General features: G+C 37.6%; 1 protein-coding gene across 2 annotated transcripts; it reads right to left on the bottom strand.

Moving 5' to 3' along the window:
• Window positions 1-40: 40 nt before the first annotated feature.
• Window positions 41-15,151, bottom strand: LOC106924730 (uncharacterized). Of its 2 annotated transcripts, XM_014998576.2 has the most exons (19): window positions 14,940-15,151; window positions 13,648-13,821; window positions 13,451-13,571; window positions 12,970-13,169; window positions 12,012-12,107; window positions 10,032-10,197; window positions 9,399-9,470; window positions 8,077-8,192; window positions 6,370-6,477; window positions 5,149-5,250; window positions 4,789-4,890; window positions 3,806-3,904; window positions 3,585-3,719; window positions 3,342-3,454; window positions 2,884-3,025; window positions 1,867-2,003; window positions 1,447-1,564; window positions 383-444; window positions 41-295 (listed from the first exon to the last, which is right to left on the bottom strand). In XM_014998576.2, the coding sequence occupies exons 1-19, from the start codon at window positions 14,952-14,954 to the stop codon at window positions 82-84; spliced, it is 2,292 nt and encodes a 763-aa protein (XP_014854062.2). In that variant the 5' UTR covers window positions 14,955-15,151; the 3' UTR covers window positions 41-81. The 2 variants fall into 2 exon arrangements, with proteins under 2 accessions (XP_014854062.2, XP_087861827.1); XM_088005701.1 differs by lacking the exon at window positions 4,789-4,890 and having other exon boundaries at window positions 14,940-15,150.
• Between the last annotated feature and the right edge of the window lie 2,658 nt (window positions 15,152-17,809).

Genomic DNA, 17,809 nt, shown 5'->3' with positions numbered 1-17,809 from the left:
AAACACAGGACAAATCACTTTAAATTACAAGGCAAACACAATAGTTTCAGCGCAGTTTTATCATATTTGAGATAGAAAAGCTCAGGGAGCTGTATTTTCAGAGGCAACGAGAACAGAATCTGGACTTGACTTGTCTGAGAGACTCTGCAGTGAAGTCAGGTTGAGGTAGCCGAGCTCCGTGGTTCGATTCAAGGCCACAGTAGCTGCAATGTCAGGGGAGAAAATCAGATCCGACCGCTTGGCGTCGCACTCTGGAGGAGCCTCCGAAAGGTCCTGAATCTCAGACAGCATCATCCTTTAAAAACAGGAAGCACACAAACATCACATTTATTCTACCAATCAGACGTTTGACCAGCTAGTTCGGACTCGGAGTCAGCCTCACCTCGCTGTCTGAACCGAGACGGGAGAAAGTTTCTGTGGGAGAGTCGACATTTTCTGAAGTTCCTAACAAAGTCAAACCAAAACATGAGGTTTGTTATTAATTACTCTTTTGACCAACGGCGTAATTTGTGACACTTTGGATAAATATTTTATGCCGTTAAGCGGAGCAAGCATAACAGTAGCCAAACAAAAACACAGTCTAGCACTTCTGGTTATCTGGAACAAATCTTATCAGAATCCACAGCACAGAACTGAGCTAAAAAAAAACAGTCAAAGAAAACGAAACTTCATGCTGCGCAAAACCGCATCGCAGCTTCAAATGTCAATGAAAGGAAAAATGATTGGTTAAAAGTCAATTATTCCTTATTTATTTTTATGTATTGCATAATTCATAAAACATTAGATATTATTCATTTTTTATATCTACATCATACTTACTATGAGATAAAATAACTTTTTACTCTGGAAAATTCAGATTAGTTTAGACAATCCCCATAAAAACTAATTAGCTTTTGTGGCTTTCAGAATCAGTCTGAAAGCCACAGAACAGAACAGAATCAGTCGGCATGTTCGACAAGAATGTGTCCTAAAAAAAAAAAAAAAAAGCAGCAGTTTTGCAATATAAATTAGTTTTAAACTAATTTTCAACCTCTCGGCCACTTTGATACTAAAAGAAACTAAAAAAATGCATGCTTGAGTTTACTTTCACTCTGTAGTTGAATGATTGGTTTTGACTTGAGGCTAATTGAAGGTTTAAGTTAATCTCTGTTTATCTGTTCAACAGTTTCACCTCCGTTAAACCTTTCGTTCTGAGATTCTAGCACAGTTTTTCTTTAATGCATCTATTAAGACCTGCAGAGCTTTTTTATTTCAATGTATTTTAATAATAAAACACATTTAAGTTTGACTTGTTAAATATAATGTGCTACATAATGTGTAATGGTCTATGTCGCATAAATTAGGCTTCTTAAGTTCTTAAATTAATGTTGAAAAAACCCCGTCTTACTAATGTTGTTCTAAACTGGGTTTGTTATTGAGTTGTGGATTTTTAACAGCGACACTTACCTCAGTAAAATGCATAAACTGCATGTTCTGCAACTTGCGTTCCAGAGTGGAAATCTGGTTGGACATCTGCAGAACTTTGTTCCCCAGATTCTTGTTCTCCGTCTCTAAATACTGCACCCTTCAGACGGAAACAAATACACATCAGAACAAGACTTCTGGGCCGGAAGAACCCGTCACAAATAACGGCTGGCAGTGTAAATTTAAAATCCTCACGTAAATGTGATGCATTTCCCAATCACAACCTTAGAAACTACATAATTTCTTAATTATTCTTCTTTATACCGCTGAAAATCAAAGCCAGAAAGCAAACACGTGTCGCTGTCACATCTTATGAATGAGCATTATCTAGCTCTGCTTCAGGTGATGTCCTCTGATCACAACTTAAAACATAACGTTGAATTTTAGTGGATGGCTCGGCACCTGTTTTGGGACACACAGGCTGTTAATTTGATGTTTTTCATGTTGTCGTCCTCCTCACTGAGCTGCTGTAACAGCTTCCTCCTCTCGCTAAGCAGCCGCTCGTTTTCCACTCTTATGCACTCAACGACTTCTTTCTCCTGGAACAAAAACGATAAAGTTCAGCATCCTCGTCTTTACAAGAGGAATATGACTCAGACAATGCGGTCGATACAGGAAGGCGACTCATTGATGCACAACTGCCTTCAAAATGAGTTATTTTTCACTGGAAGAGGATTTAGAAATCACATTAGAAAGACAAAAGCAGATGAGAGCATGAAAAAAAAAAACTTTTATCCTCACGAAGGTTTAGTTAAGTCACTGCTCCAGTTCACCGGGTGCTTATGGAAAGTCCTTTTAGAAAAAACAGGGTTAAAAATACTAACTCGGAGGTGTTCAAAGTGTGGGCCGAGGGCCATTTATGCTCCCTAGACTGCTTCTGTGCGGCCCGCTGGCTGACATTCGAGAGCAACACCGTCATCACAGGTGGCTGATGTAGATGGAAACTTCATATTTAATTATTACAAACTGAAATCATGTTAAAATCTCCTGATAGTATTCATCTTTAAATAACCACATTATTTGTAATCTTTGCAAGAACAAGATCCATCCAGTTCCAAAGACAGAGTTTGAATTGTTGACTGATTCACTTTATTATTTCTTTCACGAGGCGCCTGATAAATATTTCTATACCTCCTACGAGTCTTAGCCCTACAATAGTTTACGCATCACTTTCCAACAAAAAACACATCCAATTTATTTGTTTAATTCAACCTTTACATTATTGAATAGATTTTTAAAAAGTGACGTGTGAGTTTTTATTAAAAATATAATTTTTGGGGGGCCTGCGGGTGTTTTTGACTCGACAGTTTTGGCTCACGTTACAAAAAGTTTGGACATCCGTGTACCAAATAATCAGTGCTAGCCAAAAATCCTTCACTAATGCACGTTTCATAAGCAGCGACAGATCTGCAGCCTCACCTTTTTCAGTGAGTGGTAGCACAGGGACAACTCCCTCTCCAAATTGTTGATCTTCTTGTCCCGCCACATTGTTTCTTCATCCAGTTTCTGTTTGGCTCGAGACAGTTTTTCCAATAATCTCTCCTTCATATTGTGGTATTTACTAGACATGATGGACACCAGAAACAGGTGTGATGTAAAAACAGATGCGTTCTAATCACACAAACCTTTAAAAATGGCTGAGACGTTTATTCAAAATAAATTTCACACTAAAAGGACTTTTTGCCCATGTGGCTTCAGCGATGCAGAAACTCCAGTCCAAAATACGTGTTTACATTTTATTAACAGTAGATTTTATAGCAACTGAGTCAAAGAACCTGATTATAAATTTCTGTTTTTTTGTGGCACAATTAAAAGCAACTTCCCAACTTTTCTGAAAAAGCAGATCCATAGACAAATCACTAATTCGGGCGCGTTACCTTCGCTCCTCATCAATACAGTTAAGGGCTTTACAGATCTGCTCCTTATAAGTCTCTCGCTCGTCATCATCAAACATCAGAGCCTGCCTTCCTTCGGGACATTCAGAACACTCCTGCATCGCAAAACAAACACAGGAAGAGATGCTGTCGGTATCTTTCCTGAGTGCTCAGCTGGGTCGCTTGTTGCGCGTCCTGAATAACAAAACAGAGTAAAACCTGAACCGGCCGGGTGACGTGGGTTACCTCGAGTGTGGAGCTGTCCTGTGAGGGAAACTCTTCTGTCCTGCTGGACTGCTCCAGCTGTGAGCATTTGTCTCTGACGGTTAGAAAGTCGTTAATGTTGCTTTGGTAATTCTGTAAAACCTGAAGACACTCGTCCTGCAGGGACAAGAAGAAGCTGCATGTGAATAGATACCACATGATGTTTGTTTGTTTTGAATTTCCCCGCTCGCTCGCTCGCTCACGCCTGGCTGCTTCTCCACGGGGCAGCTTGTTTGAAAACCGAGGACTTCTTGCTCATCCTGGCAGGTTTCATCGACCGGAGTTTCGTCGGTTGTCATGAACTGAAAAAATAATAAATAGATAAGAATCTAGTCATGGAGCAACAGTTTTGGACTTCGTCTCAAAAACATTTGTAGTGTTTATAATAAAAAAAAAAGATGGCAACAGAGCAACATAAAGAGCTGCAAAAACAGTATTTGCCCCTTCCAGATTTAATTTTGTTCTTTTTTTGTCTCTCTTTATATTAAATTTATAGACGGGGAAAAAAAGATATTTAAACCAAACAAAAATAATAACTGCCCATCTTGTCAATTAACAATAAGCGTTGACTTAATACATTGCTTTGTTAGGATAAAAAACACTAAAGTAGGTTTAATATCTTTAATCAAGCCAACCGTTGTGGCTATCATTTAAATAAATGTATTTTCTGAACACAGGATTCTGCTATTTTGTTAAAAGTTTGAATAAATAAATCACCGCTGCATTTGGAGTCACTCTGGGAAAAACTAAAAGCTTTGCTAAAATGGCAGGAGTTTATGTGCACCATTAGATTTGATGTTGGTACTTTTTCCCATGTGGTTCAGCCAAGCATTGTTATTAATCAAGACAGTAAAAAAAGCTAAAGCTCAGTTTTTGACTGGCTCAGCCTGTTGTTGACGGCCAATGAATCAACAGGCCAATTTTGGGTGAAAACACTCCAACGTGGTTGAATTAAAACAATTCTGATGCATTCTTCAAACTAGTAGCAGTTAATGATGCCGATACCAGTTGGAAGATTGTTTACTCACGTTCGTTTGAAATCACATTTTGCATGATGCTATAAAACCTGAGACAAAAAGTCAGAACAGAAGAAATCTGCAAGAGGAAAAGACTGTTTCCAATGAGCTGCACAAGCTGAAAGCCAGAAGTAAGCCTTATCTCTAACGGCATTTCTGCCTGGACATACATTCATTAAATCACTAGCTTGGTCTGTGGGAAACGTGTAAGAACCCTGTAGGTTCCTGACGGCCAACTCCAACTGCTTCACTACCTCCTGCAGAGATTCGACCTACGACAACAGCATCACACAGATCAGCAGCGGCAAAGCAACGCCTGGCATGGGCGTTAAACATTTCTGTGGTTTTCAATTTGTAAGGGGAAGTAAAAGTTTTCAAAACAATTCAAGAAGGTACACAGATAAGAGCATCAAGCACTGAAACGTTCACCGTTATTTCAAATAAAGACGATTTCAGAAACAGCAAATATTTTTCTGCATGAAGAAGCAGATTCAAATGTCCGTCTCTCACTGGTGGCTGTGTCTACTTACACCTCCCTCCTTCTTCTCCATGGCTTGTTGTGTCTGTGCAGTTGAGTGTTCCTGCAAAATTACGTGTGATTTGTCACCCGTCGTCAGGTCAGCTCCTGGCATCTGCAGGAAAAACCACAGCAGATCTCTGTCAGTTCGTTAGGTGAATATTTCGAATCATGTTTCCATGGAGATGCAACAGATTGTTTCAAAAGAAAACACCTCAACCGGACCATCAAATTAATGCGTTTTTCTGTTTGTTACCAACTGAAATCATGCCAAAATTTTCTTATTCAAGATGCATTCAGTCTTACCACCGTGTAGTTAGTCGTTAAGATGACAACGTCACATAAAATTTAACATTTACAAACTGCTCTGACAAGGTCGCGGGCCTGAAATGTTTCACATTTACCAACATTTACTGCTGGTGGTCAGTTAAGAACTGAAACCAGTTATTTGGGGTGTATGTGTTTGGGTGTATTGGGTGTTTGGGTGTATGTCATGCATTTTAGTAGATGGTTTCACACAGAGTGAAACCATTTCATTCACACAGCACCAATACATCTGTGAGTCTAAAACCATTTCCTCTTTCTGTCTCTAGAAAGAAGAAATCAACACATGCATCTTGAACGGCTTTAAAAACAGATCGATAGATAGAAACTATCTCTTTGGGACTTTCCCTCAGAGAAATTGTAGTTCCCGTCTCCCACACAGCACCAATACATCAGATACTTAAATTAATGCTGTTTTTGTTTTTTTAATACATTATTAGACCAACCCTACAGTCCCTCTGTTTCTGTTACACTCCTGTTAGCCCAAACCAACAACTGTGGTGCGTTGAGCAACTTGTTGGACTGGTCCAAAAAGACACAACTCTGGGTTTTATCGGTCTGTCAGAATGATGAACGGGTGATTTTCTCTCCTTTGTTTGCATCTTTTCATCGTTTCTGAAGCTGGCTGCAACCAGCTGGTTTATTCAACAAAAGTTATCAGATATTTCACCGCAGTCCTGGTTTATGGGTTAAGACGCAGAGCTTTGAAACGTTCCAACATAATTTATTCTCCTAAACTGCATAATGAAGCTTCCAAACAGTTTCTGGCTGAAACAACTCCAGAAAAACGCAGCTCAGGCGAATCAAAACTATGTTAAAGTCTCAGTAATGCACATCTGAATCAGCCAATGAAAGGCTCTGGATGTACTGGATCATGTTCTGCATTTCCAGTTCAAGTGAAGAGACTTACTTTAACTTCTCCTCTGTCCTGGTCAACTTGTACGTCTATCGTTAATAACATCTGCTGCCCCTTCAGGGCTGATTCCAGCCGCTCAGCGTCCTCCTGCTGACACGCCATCTAAAACAAACAGATTCGGCACCGCTCACATGCAACTCGTTCGCACTTCTTCAACTAGAAACAACTGGCAGTATTTTTTAAATCAAAACATTCAAATGTGCCGTTTGATTTAGCCGTTAGACCGAAGCTCAGGATCAAACTGACTTTCACACTGATGTGCAACGTTTTAAAAGTCAAGTTGGAAATTGCTGCTTCACACAATCCTACCAAAATACACTTTTTTTTTTAAATATTATGTTATTACATGGTTTGAAATTTTATACAGTAAAAAAGAGGAAAAAAACAATAACAGGGCAAAACATGGACAGAACAGATACAGAAAACAAAATACAGGAGGCATGTACATAAATTACAGAAATTATTTGAGAAAAGTAACTAATTTATACATAAACTGAAAGATATACATCATCCGGGTTCACACTACTGGTCTTTTAATTTTGAACACATTCCCACCTTTTTTTGAAACCACAGAGTTTCCCATTCAGACAGTATCTCAATCTTTCTAATACAATAACTGCAGAAATTAGGTTCAAAATACACTTTCTAATATTTAATTAAGAAATCATATTCTGGCAGTTTCAGCTCTAGATTTAGTCCAGCAATCATCAGTGCAATCCTGCTTGGTTGGAAACTTTGGTATGAAGTTCACAGAGGATGATGATTGATTGATAAAGAAAGAAAAGAGTCAGAAAAATCTGAGTTTATCGTTTTCAGATGAATTTATAAAAGCTGTTTGTGACTTAATTTGTGTTTCTTTAATTTTGAACAGCTGTTGTTTATAAATCTTGTGTAACATTTGGCTGCAGCAGTTTATAAATTATGATTCAAGGATGAAAATTCATCTCTTCATGCTAAAGTCCATTCACAAACCAAATGTATTCTTTAAAACAGGATTAATAAATTAAAGCAGGATGTTTTTCAAGGATGACGACAAATACTGTGATTTACTATTTTCCTGCACTGCAGTCTTCTTACAGTCAGAAGGACGATCAAACATTTACTGAAATGTCTAGAAAACCAGAGTGGTTTCTGTTTCTTCACTTCTACATGACAATTTAATGGTTTGTTTGGAAAAAAAACAGCAAAGCATGCTCTCATTTCAAAACTAGGTTTGCCCTAGTTTTCTTAAAACGCATCTTTAAATGTAATTTTTTTTTTCTTTTAAATTTCCTTTTCCGATTAAGGTAGTTTTTTTTTTTCAAATAGATAAAGCATGTTAATATTATTTCAACCAAAACCCATTTGAAAATGTATAGACTGTATTTAAAAGGCAGGTCTCTGCAAGAAAACCAAGATATTTAAATGAACTCTTCCAATTCTGTCAGAATTAAACGTGAACATTGATGACTGCTCCAAAACTGCAGTTTGTCTGCTAATTTTTATTGACCTTGATCCAAATATCAATGGGGACACTCATTTGAACCCATGTTGATCCAATGTGGATCAGTAAATTAAAGCGCACGTTGTGATTGTGTGTACTCTCCAGACTAGAAGAATCTCCAGTTCTTCTCTTATCTCCAACATACAGGACACCAGTTTGGTTTGGATGGTTCATACCTGCCCTTCATGCAAACTATTTTGTGTCAGAAAGTTTCTTACCGTCTTCTCCAGAGACTTTTTCTCTGCGTCCAGAGAGCGGACTCTGTTTCTCAAGGCTCTGATCTCAACATCCAGACGGTCATTAAGCTCTTTGGCCTTCCGCAGCTCAACCATTTCTTTATATAAAACAAGAAATTTTAAGTTATTGACTCGTCTGATTACTGGTGATAAATATTCACAAACTATGTTGTTTCATGTTTAGTAGAGCAGTAGTTGGTTTTGATAATGTCCCATACACTCAGAAGACATTTTAAATATAATACAGCTTCATATCAGTACAGTAGAAAATCATAAAAGTACATTTTTTTTCAGTTACGTTGTTAAAAATCTGAGACACATAGGATTTAGTTTAATTAGACTTTTAAGCCGTTATGTCTGTTTAGTTTGTCACGACCCTGGGTAATCTGAGTTTTAGTTTTCCGTTTGTATTTTTGATCAATTCTCTGTGGTTTGTTTACATCCATATTACTGTACTCAGTTAATTCCTCTGTATTTTTGTCATCTTATGTTCTGATCTTTATGCAGTTGGATCATGAATCAGTGTTATTATTTTTATCCCACTGAGTCTTGACTCAGCTCCGCCGTGTTAGTCTCCTTCCCTCAGTCTGCCTGTTTGTGGTCCCTCATAGATGCACGCGGTTTGTAATCAGCCACCTGAATCTGGTCAGAAATCGCACTTCTCAGTCAGTTTTCAACTGTCAGTTTCACTCTGTTGGTTTTCTAGCAGGAAAACACTTTCTATAAGGTAAGAGAAGGTAAAGAAGCTGGCTGTATTCAAAAATATCACTGGAAAGTTTAGTGAAAGAAAACATATGGTAGAAAAAGGTGTAACCACATGGTTAACCACAGCCCTATGTGTGCACAAACTTTTATATGCTTCAGATTTTTAGATGCGTTATCATTTAAGGCATCGGTTTAAACGAAATGGGTTTTGTTTGCTTGTAAGCCGAACTGGCGCTGGTCTTACTTTCATATAACCTTTTTATCAAAATGCAAGGCCTATATTCAGGGCAACAGCTACTTTGTGACACTTTGTGCTGTCCAAAACAATTAAAAATAAAGCTGAGTGATGTAATCGTACAGCAAAGGCCATTCAATAGTAATGGGAAGATTTTTAAGATAAGAAATTCCACCGTTGGTAAATGATGTAGGGAGTCAAGTCTCTGCCAGGAAATTCTGGAGCAAATTATGCTTCTTTCCGATGACTGATGTTATCAAGCTGGTCAGTTTTTGTACATGTCGTGGTGTTTTTTTTTTTTGGTTTATGTTTAACTTTGTGCAAATAACACTTAATTAAAACATAACTGGGAATGATGGCTTACCATATTCTTTTAGTTTTCCGACTTCCTTCCTAAGCTGCTTCACCTCCTCCTGTGCTGCCTGCAGCTCAGGCTCTGAAACACAGAAGGCAGAAATGTTACATTTACAGGGTTCCTCTTAAAACGGTGGCTGGCAAAAAGAGCCATGAAAACATGGGAAATCTTAAGATTTCCTCTGTGCTTTTTGTTGTCACAGATTTTCAGAACATGAAAGTTTGATTTCAGACAATAATCTAATTAAACACAAAATGGTAGTTTTCAGGAAACAAACCACTCAAACCAACCTGGGCTTTTGTGGAAATGTAATTTCTTCCCAGTTAAATCATGGATTCACACTGATTTTGGGACAACTAACGTCATCTAAAAACAATCTAAAGAAATTCTAGTAAAAAGGTTTTTGCCTGGGAAAGGTGACAAAGCCACTATACGGCTTACCAAAAATTCTCTGAGTGCATCAACAACTCATCCAGGAAGTCACAAAAGACCCACAGACCTTTTTTTTAATATATTTGTCTAACATTAAAATTGATTTGATTGGAAACGAAACATTTGGGGGTGTTACAAAAAAACCACACACTAGTAATCTGTAAGAGGACATTTTTACCACTCTGTCAGTGACTGCCTAATACGTTTTACCATATGTTTTCTGGGTAAAGTGAGCGGACTCCAGTTCATCTTTCAAATGCCGGATCTCGTTGTGGGCCATGGCCAGCCTGCGGGAACCTTCTTCCACATCCCGCTCCAGTCGGGAACACTCCTTCTCCAAGCGTCTTGGTTCACCAGCCAAAGGTGTGTCCTCGCCCTGGAAGGGGATGAAGACACGTTTCCAGAAATCTAAAGCAACTTAAAAGTTGGCAAATTACAACAAAAAATGTGACTAAAAATATATTTTAAAAAAAACTGAGACGGAGAGAACACCTTGAGATACGATCTGGAGAAATATGCACGAGTGGAGCTTGAACTTCAGGTCATGCAAAGTTTATCTGATGCTGGTGTACAAGATTAGTATCACTGAAAAAAAGACAAAACATGGCGTTAAGGAACTCAAAGCACCAGCATGCATCTCCTGCATGCTGGTGCTTTGAGTTTCTTAATGCTGGTGCATCTCCTGCCTGCAGGAGATGCATGCTGGTGCTTTGTGAAAAAGCAGTTCCACAGTTTGTTAGTGCATGCAGAATACACTGCTGCTTAGTGTGACAGTGCTGATACAAGATCAGTAAAGATATTTTGCAGATTTTCTCAGTCGCTTTGGTGCATTTCTCAAATCATTCTTGTGACAGCTGACCCTACTGTCACACAGACCTCAATGGTGATCGTTTTTTTTGTTTATCCTTAACATTAGTTTAGATATTAATTAGTGAATAGTTTAGATTTTTATTTTTAAAAATTAGTTTCATTAGCCTGACTTTTTAGTTAACTATTTGCAGTGCACACATTTATTTAACTTTATTTGACAGTTCTTTATATTTTTTGTTAAATGCAACAAATTAATTTCTTTGTTTTGAGTTACCAGTTTCCTTTGGAGCTGCTGCTGGAGGGTCACAGAAGAGCTCCAGCTAATTGACGTCCTTATATGGCTGGCAAACCTCCTCAGCGGGTTATTCCATCTGTTTGCCAGGGGACGAGGAAAGTTGGTTTTCTTTAGTTTAATTTGACCATTTCTTTAATGTTTCTACTATGTGGTAGTTTCATTCTAATGCTTGTTTAATTTAAAGATTTGGTATTGTATTGATTAGTATTTGTTTAAGTTTTTGTATGTTTAAATTACCCCTTGTGTGTCAGCAGTGGTCTGATCAGCCACTATTTCTATAATCTATATACTTGCCAGTTGATGGTTCATGAGGTGCAACTTTGAGCCATTTCAGAAAACCGGTTGATCTTTGATTGAGCAGATGCCTCACACATTTGGAGAACGTCAAGATTCACCTGGGAGCAACTCAGGACAGACTTAGAAAGAAAAGGCTAATGACGAAGTATAGAAATATGCCCAACATGTTATGACACCTTTGCATGTTAAGACTTTTGCTTAAATGTTGCTTAGGTTGAGATGATTCAAGAGATAACTACACATTTTAGTCAACATGACAAAAGCAACAGAGAAGGTAGGAAAAAGTAGAGAACTGTACATAATCACTTTCATGAATATATCAAAGCATTTTCAACTGGTTGAAAGAAACGAGAAACTGCTTTTCTTGATGTGCATGAGAGACACAATAATATGAAGATTGGGCAAATAGCTTCGAGAATTACAGTTCTATTCTGACAAATGCACCAAAGTAATTGAAAAAACTGTAATATTGGACAAATGTTCTGAGAAAAGAAAGTTATCCAAACCAACTTTGTGAAACATCCCCCAAACACTCATCAAATCCTGGTTTTAGCTTTAGTGAGCTATTAGCTTTTAATATAGAGCTGACTTGGTTTGGATAGTTTTGTTTCCCACTTATTTTAAAATCACAATTTTAAAACTGTATTTTGTATTTACACAAGTTTTCTTCACGTGATTTTTTTTTTCTCTCGCATTTTTAAAGGGAACACAGAAGCAAAAACAGAAGAAATCTGTAAGAGAGCTAAACACGTTTTCTTAGCGTTGCATATAGAAGCTCGTATACGTACAGGTACGAAGGTGTGCTTGCTCTGCAAAGTCTTATGGAGTCCAAATAGTTTCTTCCAGGAGCTTTGTAAAGGTCGTGGCGACCTCTTGTGGGCGGGCTGCAAAATTACAATTAATACCAGAAATTATTTACATAATTATAAAAAAAAAAAAGAAAAACATATTAACTTAACCGCTGCAACCTATTGTTCAATCAATCAAATGCAAAGTGCTTTAAAGGGGCTAAGAGCTTAATTATGCAAACAAAATGTTCATGTTACTACAGATACAGTAAAATAATTACTAAGCAAATACAACTAAATGATACATAAATTGAGGAAATAGAGTATGTGATAAGTATATATTGTAAAGAAGAAATTATGCACAAATATTACAATTCTAAATTTGTAAGATTTTACTTCACTGTAAGAAAAACAAATAGGAACTGGACAAAAAAATCCGTTTTATAAAATTGTAAAAAAAAAAAAAAAAAAAAAAAAAGGGCTTAGATCATATTAAAAATGCAACAAAACCAAACAAAAATAAAGCTTCAAGAAAAATAGAGATGTTCTAAAGATGAATGCTCCAGTGAGCAAATTCAATCCAACATTTAGTTTAAGGTTTTACACAAAATGGTTACAATAATCTTTCTCAGGTGACCTGAATCGTCTAATTACTTTCAAAAAGCAATTAAAGCGCCTTAAAATCGGTTCAGAAATGCACCTGTCATGCAGAGTCTTCAAAAACTGATGTGAATTTACTGCTTGGTCTTAATCAGCATCATAGACAAATGTTTATAACGGTCAGGTTGCAAACCAGTACAGCAGAATTCATTAGAGTCTCAACACTGGACTGAGATAAAAACACATTCGACTCCCAATAAATCTCACTTTTTCTTTTTTACCTTGACAGTTTTTATCTGTGAAGACTTTAAAAATTACACCACGAAAGTAATAGTTTTGGTTCTATTCTTTCACCAACCGCACATATGTCGGGGTTCAGTGGCTCTGCGTTGGTCCTCAGTCGACTCTCTGGGTCTCCATCGCTAGGATCCTGATTGGTCTCAAGCAGGGAAGCCCTCTCCACCAGGAGATACGCCACCTGCTCACTGGGGGAGCTGTGAACCAGCTCAGTGAGGCCCTGCTGGTACAACATTTTAGCAACTTCATTTATCTGGGAATCTGGAAGAAAGGAGTCGGAGAGGCGGATGTAATTTAACCCATGATTATTACATTTCTGGGGTTGAAAGTGTTTTGGTGACCTGGTGTTACATGAAGACAGATATTGATAGCAGAGACAGCACATCAATAAAGTGCTACATTTAATTAATTATTAAGAACATAAAATAGATAAGGAAGCAGAAAGTGGCTCATACTGCAGTCAGTATGAGCCACTGCCAGAGGTTTTGTCAGCTGCCTATAGTTACTCAAACTTTTACACAAAGTGCAAGTGAAAGTCCTACCTTGCAGTGAAACGAGGTGCAGCAGCTGCTTTCTGAGCTGTTCGTTCTCATCTTGTATCTCCTGAGCCAAAACGTCTTTCTGCTCTGTGAAGATTTTGATCTGCTCCAAGGACTTGCGTACCTTGCAGACAAAAAGATCGCCTTGCTCATCATTACAGCCCCAGACAGCGCCGATTAGCTAAGCAGTGATAATCTACCTCTGCCATCTCTGCGAAATGTTGCGAGCGTTTTGTTTCCAGATCCTTGGTCACGCTGTCCAGGCAGCTGCGTGTGTGAAGGAAGGTACGCCACAGGAAAGCCAGCTGAGCCTCTTTGGAGGCCTCAGGTGCAAGACCTTCCTCAGTCAGCCACGTCACGATCTGCTCCAGCTCCTGGGAGAAGAAGCACAGACAGGATTATGTGAAGCCATAGGCAGCACTTTTATGCCTGTAGAGCTTGTGTTGATTTTAGCTTCTTGAAATGAATTAGAATCCACAAAGGAAATAAACATCTTCCAAAACACGACGATAAAAAGCACCATTCAGCTTTTATACTTCACTAATCTGGAACACACTTCTAGAAAACCCATTAAACACAGAGTTCCTTAAATTAAGGCTAAATCCATTTAGCTTAGATATGCCTTTGATTAATATTAACTGGAACATTGTTTATCCTTGCATTTTGTCACTGCAATGTGATTTTATTGTTTTATTTTTCCTTCTAGTCATGTAAAGCGCTTTAGAAAATATGTTGTTATAGGGTCTTGATTTTCAATCTTTTTTACGTTTTCAGGCACAAATTTAAAAATCTCTCAGGGGTCATTTTTAAAATATAAAAACAAAATTCACTTTGAGCTAGCAGCAGGAATTTGATAGATAATTGGATAGATGGATGATCATGGTCAAACAGGTGGATATAACTTTTAGACAATGCAAAAGAAAAATTCAAACTTCTCCAGACGTCCTATAAATATGACAGCAAGTCATCAGCAAAGCAGCATAAATGGATAAATAACTATTTAACGTGCTGAATCTAAACTCCAAAAATATGCACGTTTAAAGTTCTTACTGTGTTCACTAAAGGCTAAAACATTCGTCTGTTGTTTATATCTTCACTACAAACACTGCATATACTTCATCTTTGTTTCTGCTAAATAATGATTAGACTATTTCACTTTTAAGTTTGTGTTTTTCTAAATGGACGTGGACGATTTTTGTTTTTAAAACAACAACGACAAAAACGTTTCTAAAAATGGTGTTATTTTGATGGCCCTATTAAGGGCTGCGGTGAGAACTGTTAGCTTTTGGAGTCGCTGTTTTCTTTCGCGGCTGAGATCGTCTGCAAAGTTCAGCTGGATGGATCCGAAAACGAAGTACAAAGGTGAATTCACACCATGTGAAGCTTCTGCTCTGGTTTTTGCGGAGAACCGTGCTTTCAGGAGAGCTGCTGCGTCTTAAAAGTTTTACGTTTCGGCTCTTTCAGCTATTAAGAAAAAATAAATCTTCAGTACCTCTGCTCGAGCCATCAGTCCAGTCCTGAATCGAGAAACAACTTTGAGTTGTGATGTGTGTAAACAAAGACGCCCTTTTCTTGGAATTGTCCAAAAAACAAACAAAAATAAACGACCAAGTTACTACACAAATGATAACGAACACCGAGATTCAGAAGAACGATAAACATAAGAGAAGTTGATTTCTCTTTCCGTCGGTCAACAGTTATAAACTCGGACCGAGAGATGCGTTCAATGTACTCCCGAACGTAGGATTTAGTAACTACAGCCCTAAAAGTCCCATGTGATGACAAGAAAACTTGAAATCTAAACTAAAATCCATCACCATGGTATGAGACGAATATGTAAAGTATATATAATCTCGTTCTGTGGTAGTAATGACAGCAAGAGAGCAATATAAAGTTTGAACCGCAGTGATTTGTCCGGTGGTCCCTGAAGGCGTCATAGGGTACCAAACTGTTCGGTACGTCACGCTGTTTGGGTGACGTGTTGATAATTTCTCCTACCTTTTTTTTCTTCCACAACTTAACTAAAACCAAAACAAGAACCCAAAAGGGATGGGCGATAATACCTAAGATATTTTTAAAACTCTCTTCGGAACTGAGTTTAATCGAATTCGGCTTTGCACATCAAGAGACAGTTTTATTATTATTATTATTATTATTATTATTATTATTATTATTATTATTATTATTATTATTATTATTATTATTATTATTATTATTTCCACACCATGCAAAAAGCCTCAGTTAGATGGAAGCTCATGTATAAATATAATGTGTAGGTCCAGCTATAGTCTTTTAGTTCTGAACACTGATACATACATCATTGTTCTGTTTCATTGTTGATGGAAAGTGAGCATCTGCTCCAGTCCAGGTTTCTCTTCCATTACCCATCAGCTCTGACCAGCTTTGTGTCTTTGCTAAGCAGGCCCACAGAATAAAGCTGCCACCAGGGTGGGGATGATGTGCACAGGGCGATGTGTTGCCAGTTTGAATAATATGCACAACATCCAGCATATGTAAAGCTGAACTGATAATGTGCAGTGGTTGCATAAAACAACATAGTGATCAAATTAACAGGCAAGACAAAAGTTCACCCCCTAAGAACTTTCTGTCACAGCGTCATGGCAGCAGTGCTTCCCATACATGGAGGGGAAAATCACAGCAGTCTCTCAGTTCATTGAACAATACAGAATATAAGCAAAGAGCTTATTTTTTTATATTTTTATACTATCATAAACCAAAAATAGAGTTAAAATGCACATTTTCTGTGTGTAACTAAATGTCATATTTTCTACATTATGCTAAAACAATAACCATGGTTAGGTTTAATTCTCTTTCCCACTCAGTGTTTGGTGTAAGACAGTTCAGGACGCCCCCTTGTGGATGTAAGTAATCCCTTCACTCCTTTCAGAGCCTGAGATTCATAGCTGGTGTGTTTTCCAGAGAAGAAAAGCAAGCAACACATGGAAAACATTTAACGTTGATTCCTGAAAGTGGGGTCTCTGTGTGCAGGTGAGGTTTTCTGAACCTCACCTGTGGGACTGACCACCTGTCTGAGCTCAGGGATGTGAGAGGGGCCCACGGCAGGCTCTGTCCTCGGATGCCCTCTTGACTCAGTGCTGGTGGTGGTGGGAAACAGTAGGACTCTGGCTACATAGCGTCACCGTCTCCCACTCCAAATAAGAAGCTGCTGCTGAACTGCAGAGCTCCTTCAGTGACAGATTGCTGCATCGCAGCCCAAAGCAGCTGTTAGACTTTGTAACACCACTGCTCCCTGCACATTCCAGCTGATATTTGCAAAGTTTTTCTGAGTTTTGTAAATAGTCTGTAACTTTTTTCTATCTAGATACATGCACATCTTGTGCATTTTTTAAATTATTCAACTCAGCTGCACATTTCTATTAATCTAAGTACACTATTTATAATAACTATACTGTAAATTTGCCGTTAGTGTGCTACAACTGTACTTTATCATTCCTCAGCTACACTATATGTGTAACATACCTGCTAAAATTAGCATCATTTGTAATTACCTTACATCACACCGGTGTTATTATGACTATTGAGATTAGCCTTACAGGAGTAGAAAGCTAAAAACATTTGGAGTTTAAAATGCAGAGCAGTATTTAAATGTGCCATATCATTTAAAATGCACACACCACCCTAAAACATTCTTTCTTTCTTTTTTCAGTTCTTTTATTTCATGTTTTGTTTTTCATTTACCTTATAGTTTGAATGTCACTTTAATTTAACTTTAACTGGCTGCTACACCAAAACCTCCCCACTTTGGGACAATGAAAGATGTTTATATTATATTCTGTGCCTTCCACTGGATTTAAGTGTAAAACAGTAAAGGGCACTGAATATAAATCACATTTCACAGTTATGAGTGACTTTGTGTTTGTTTACATGGAAGTTTGTGGCTGTAAAGGGGCAAAATGTAGAAAAGTACAAAGGATGTGAGTTGGCAGTATATTCAGAGATGGGTAGTAACTGGTTACATTTCTTCAGTTACATTATTTGAGTAACTTATTTGAAAAAAAAATACTTTTATGAGTATTTTTACTAACCTGTACCTCTTAATTTTACTTGAGTAATTTTATTCTGAAGTATTTTTACTCTTAGTTGAGTAAAATTTCTGATTTCTCTTCCCATTGAATGAAGAACAAACATGTTTTAACCAGAAAATCACCAGACACAGACACACAGCTGGAGGTTTTGTTGACGTTTCATAAGTTTTATACTGAAAGAAACTTGGAAAAAATTTACTTTGCCTTATTCTGGATAAATTATTGTCCTTTTGGTTCTTAAAACACCAAAATCTCCACTAAACTTTACTCTGATGATGTAATTTTTAAATATTGA

The sequence above is a fragment of the Poecilia mexicana genome, unplaced genomic scaffold (genome assembly GCF_051168715.1).
Source record: "Poecilia mexicana isolate PSO_F unplaced genomic scaffold, ASM5116871v1 scaffold_5, whole genome shotgun sequence".
In the NCBI taxonomy this organism is placed as follows: Eukaryota; Metazoa; Chordata; class Actinopteri; order Cyprinodontiformes; family Poeciliidae; genus Poecilia; species Poecilia mexicana.
The sequence above is the reverse complement of the archived record's forward strand: the minus strand, read 5'-3'. Positions and strand labels throughout refer to the sequence as shown.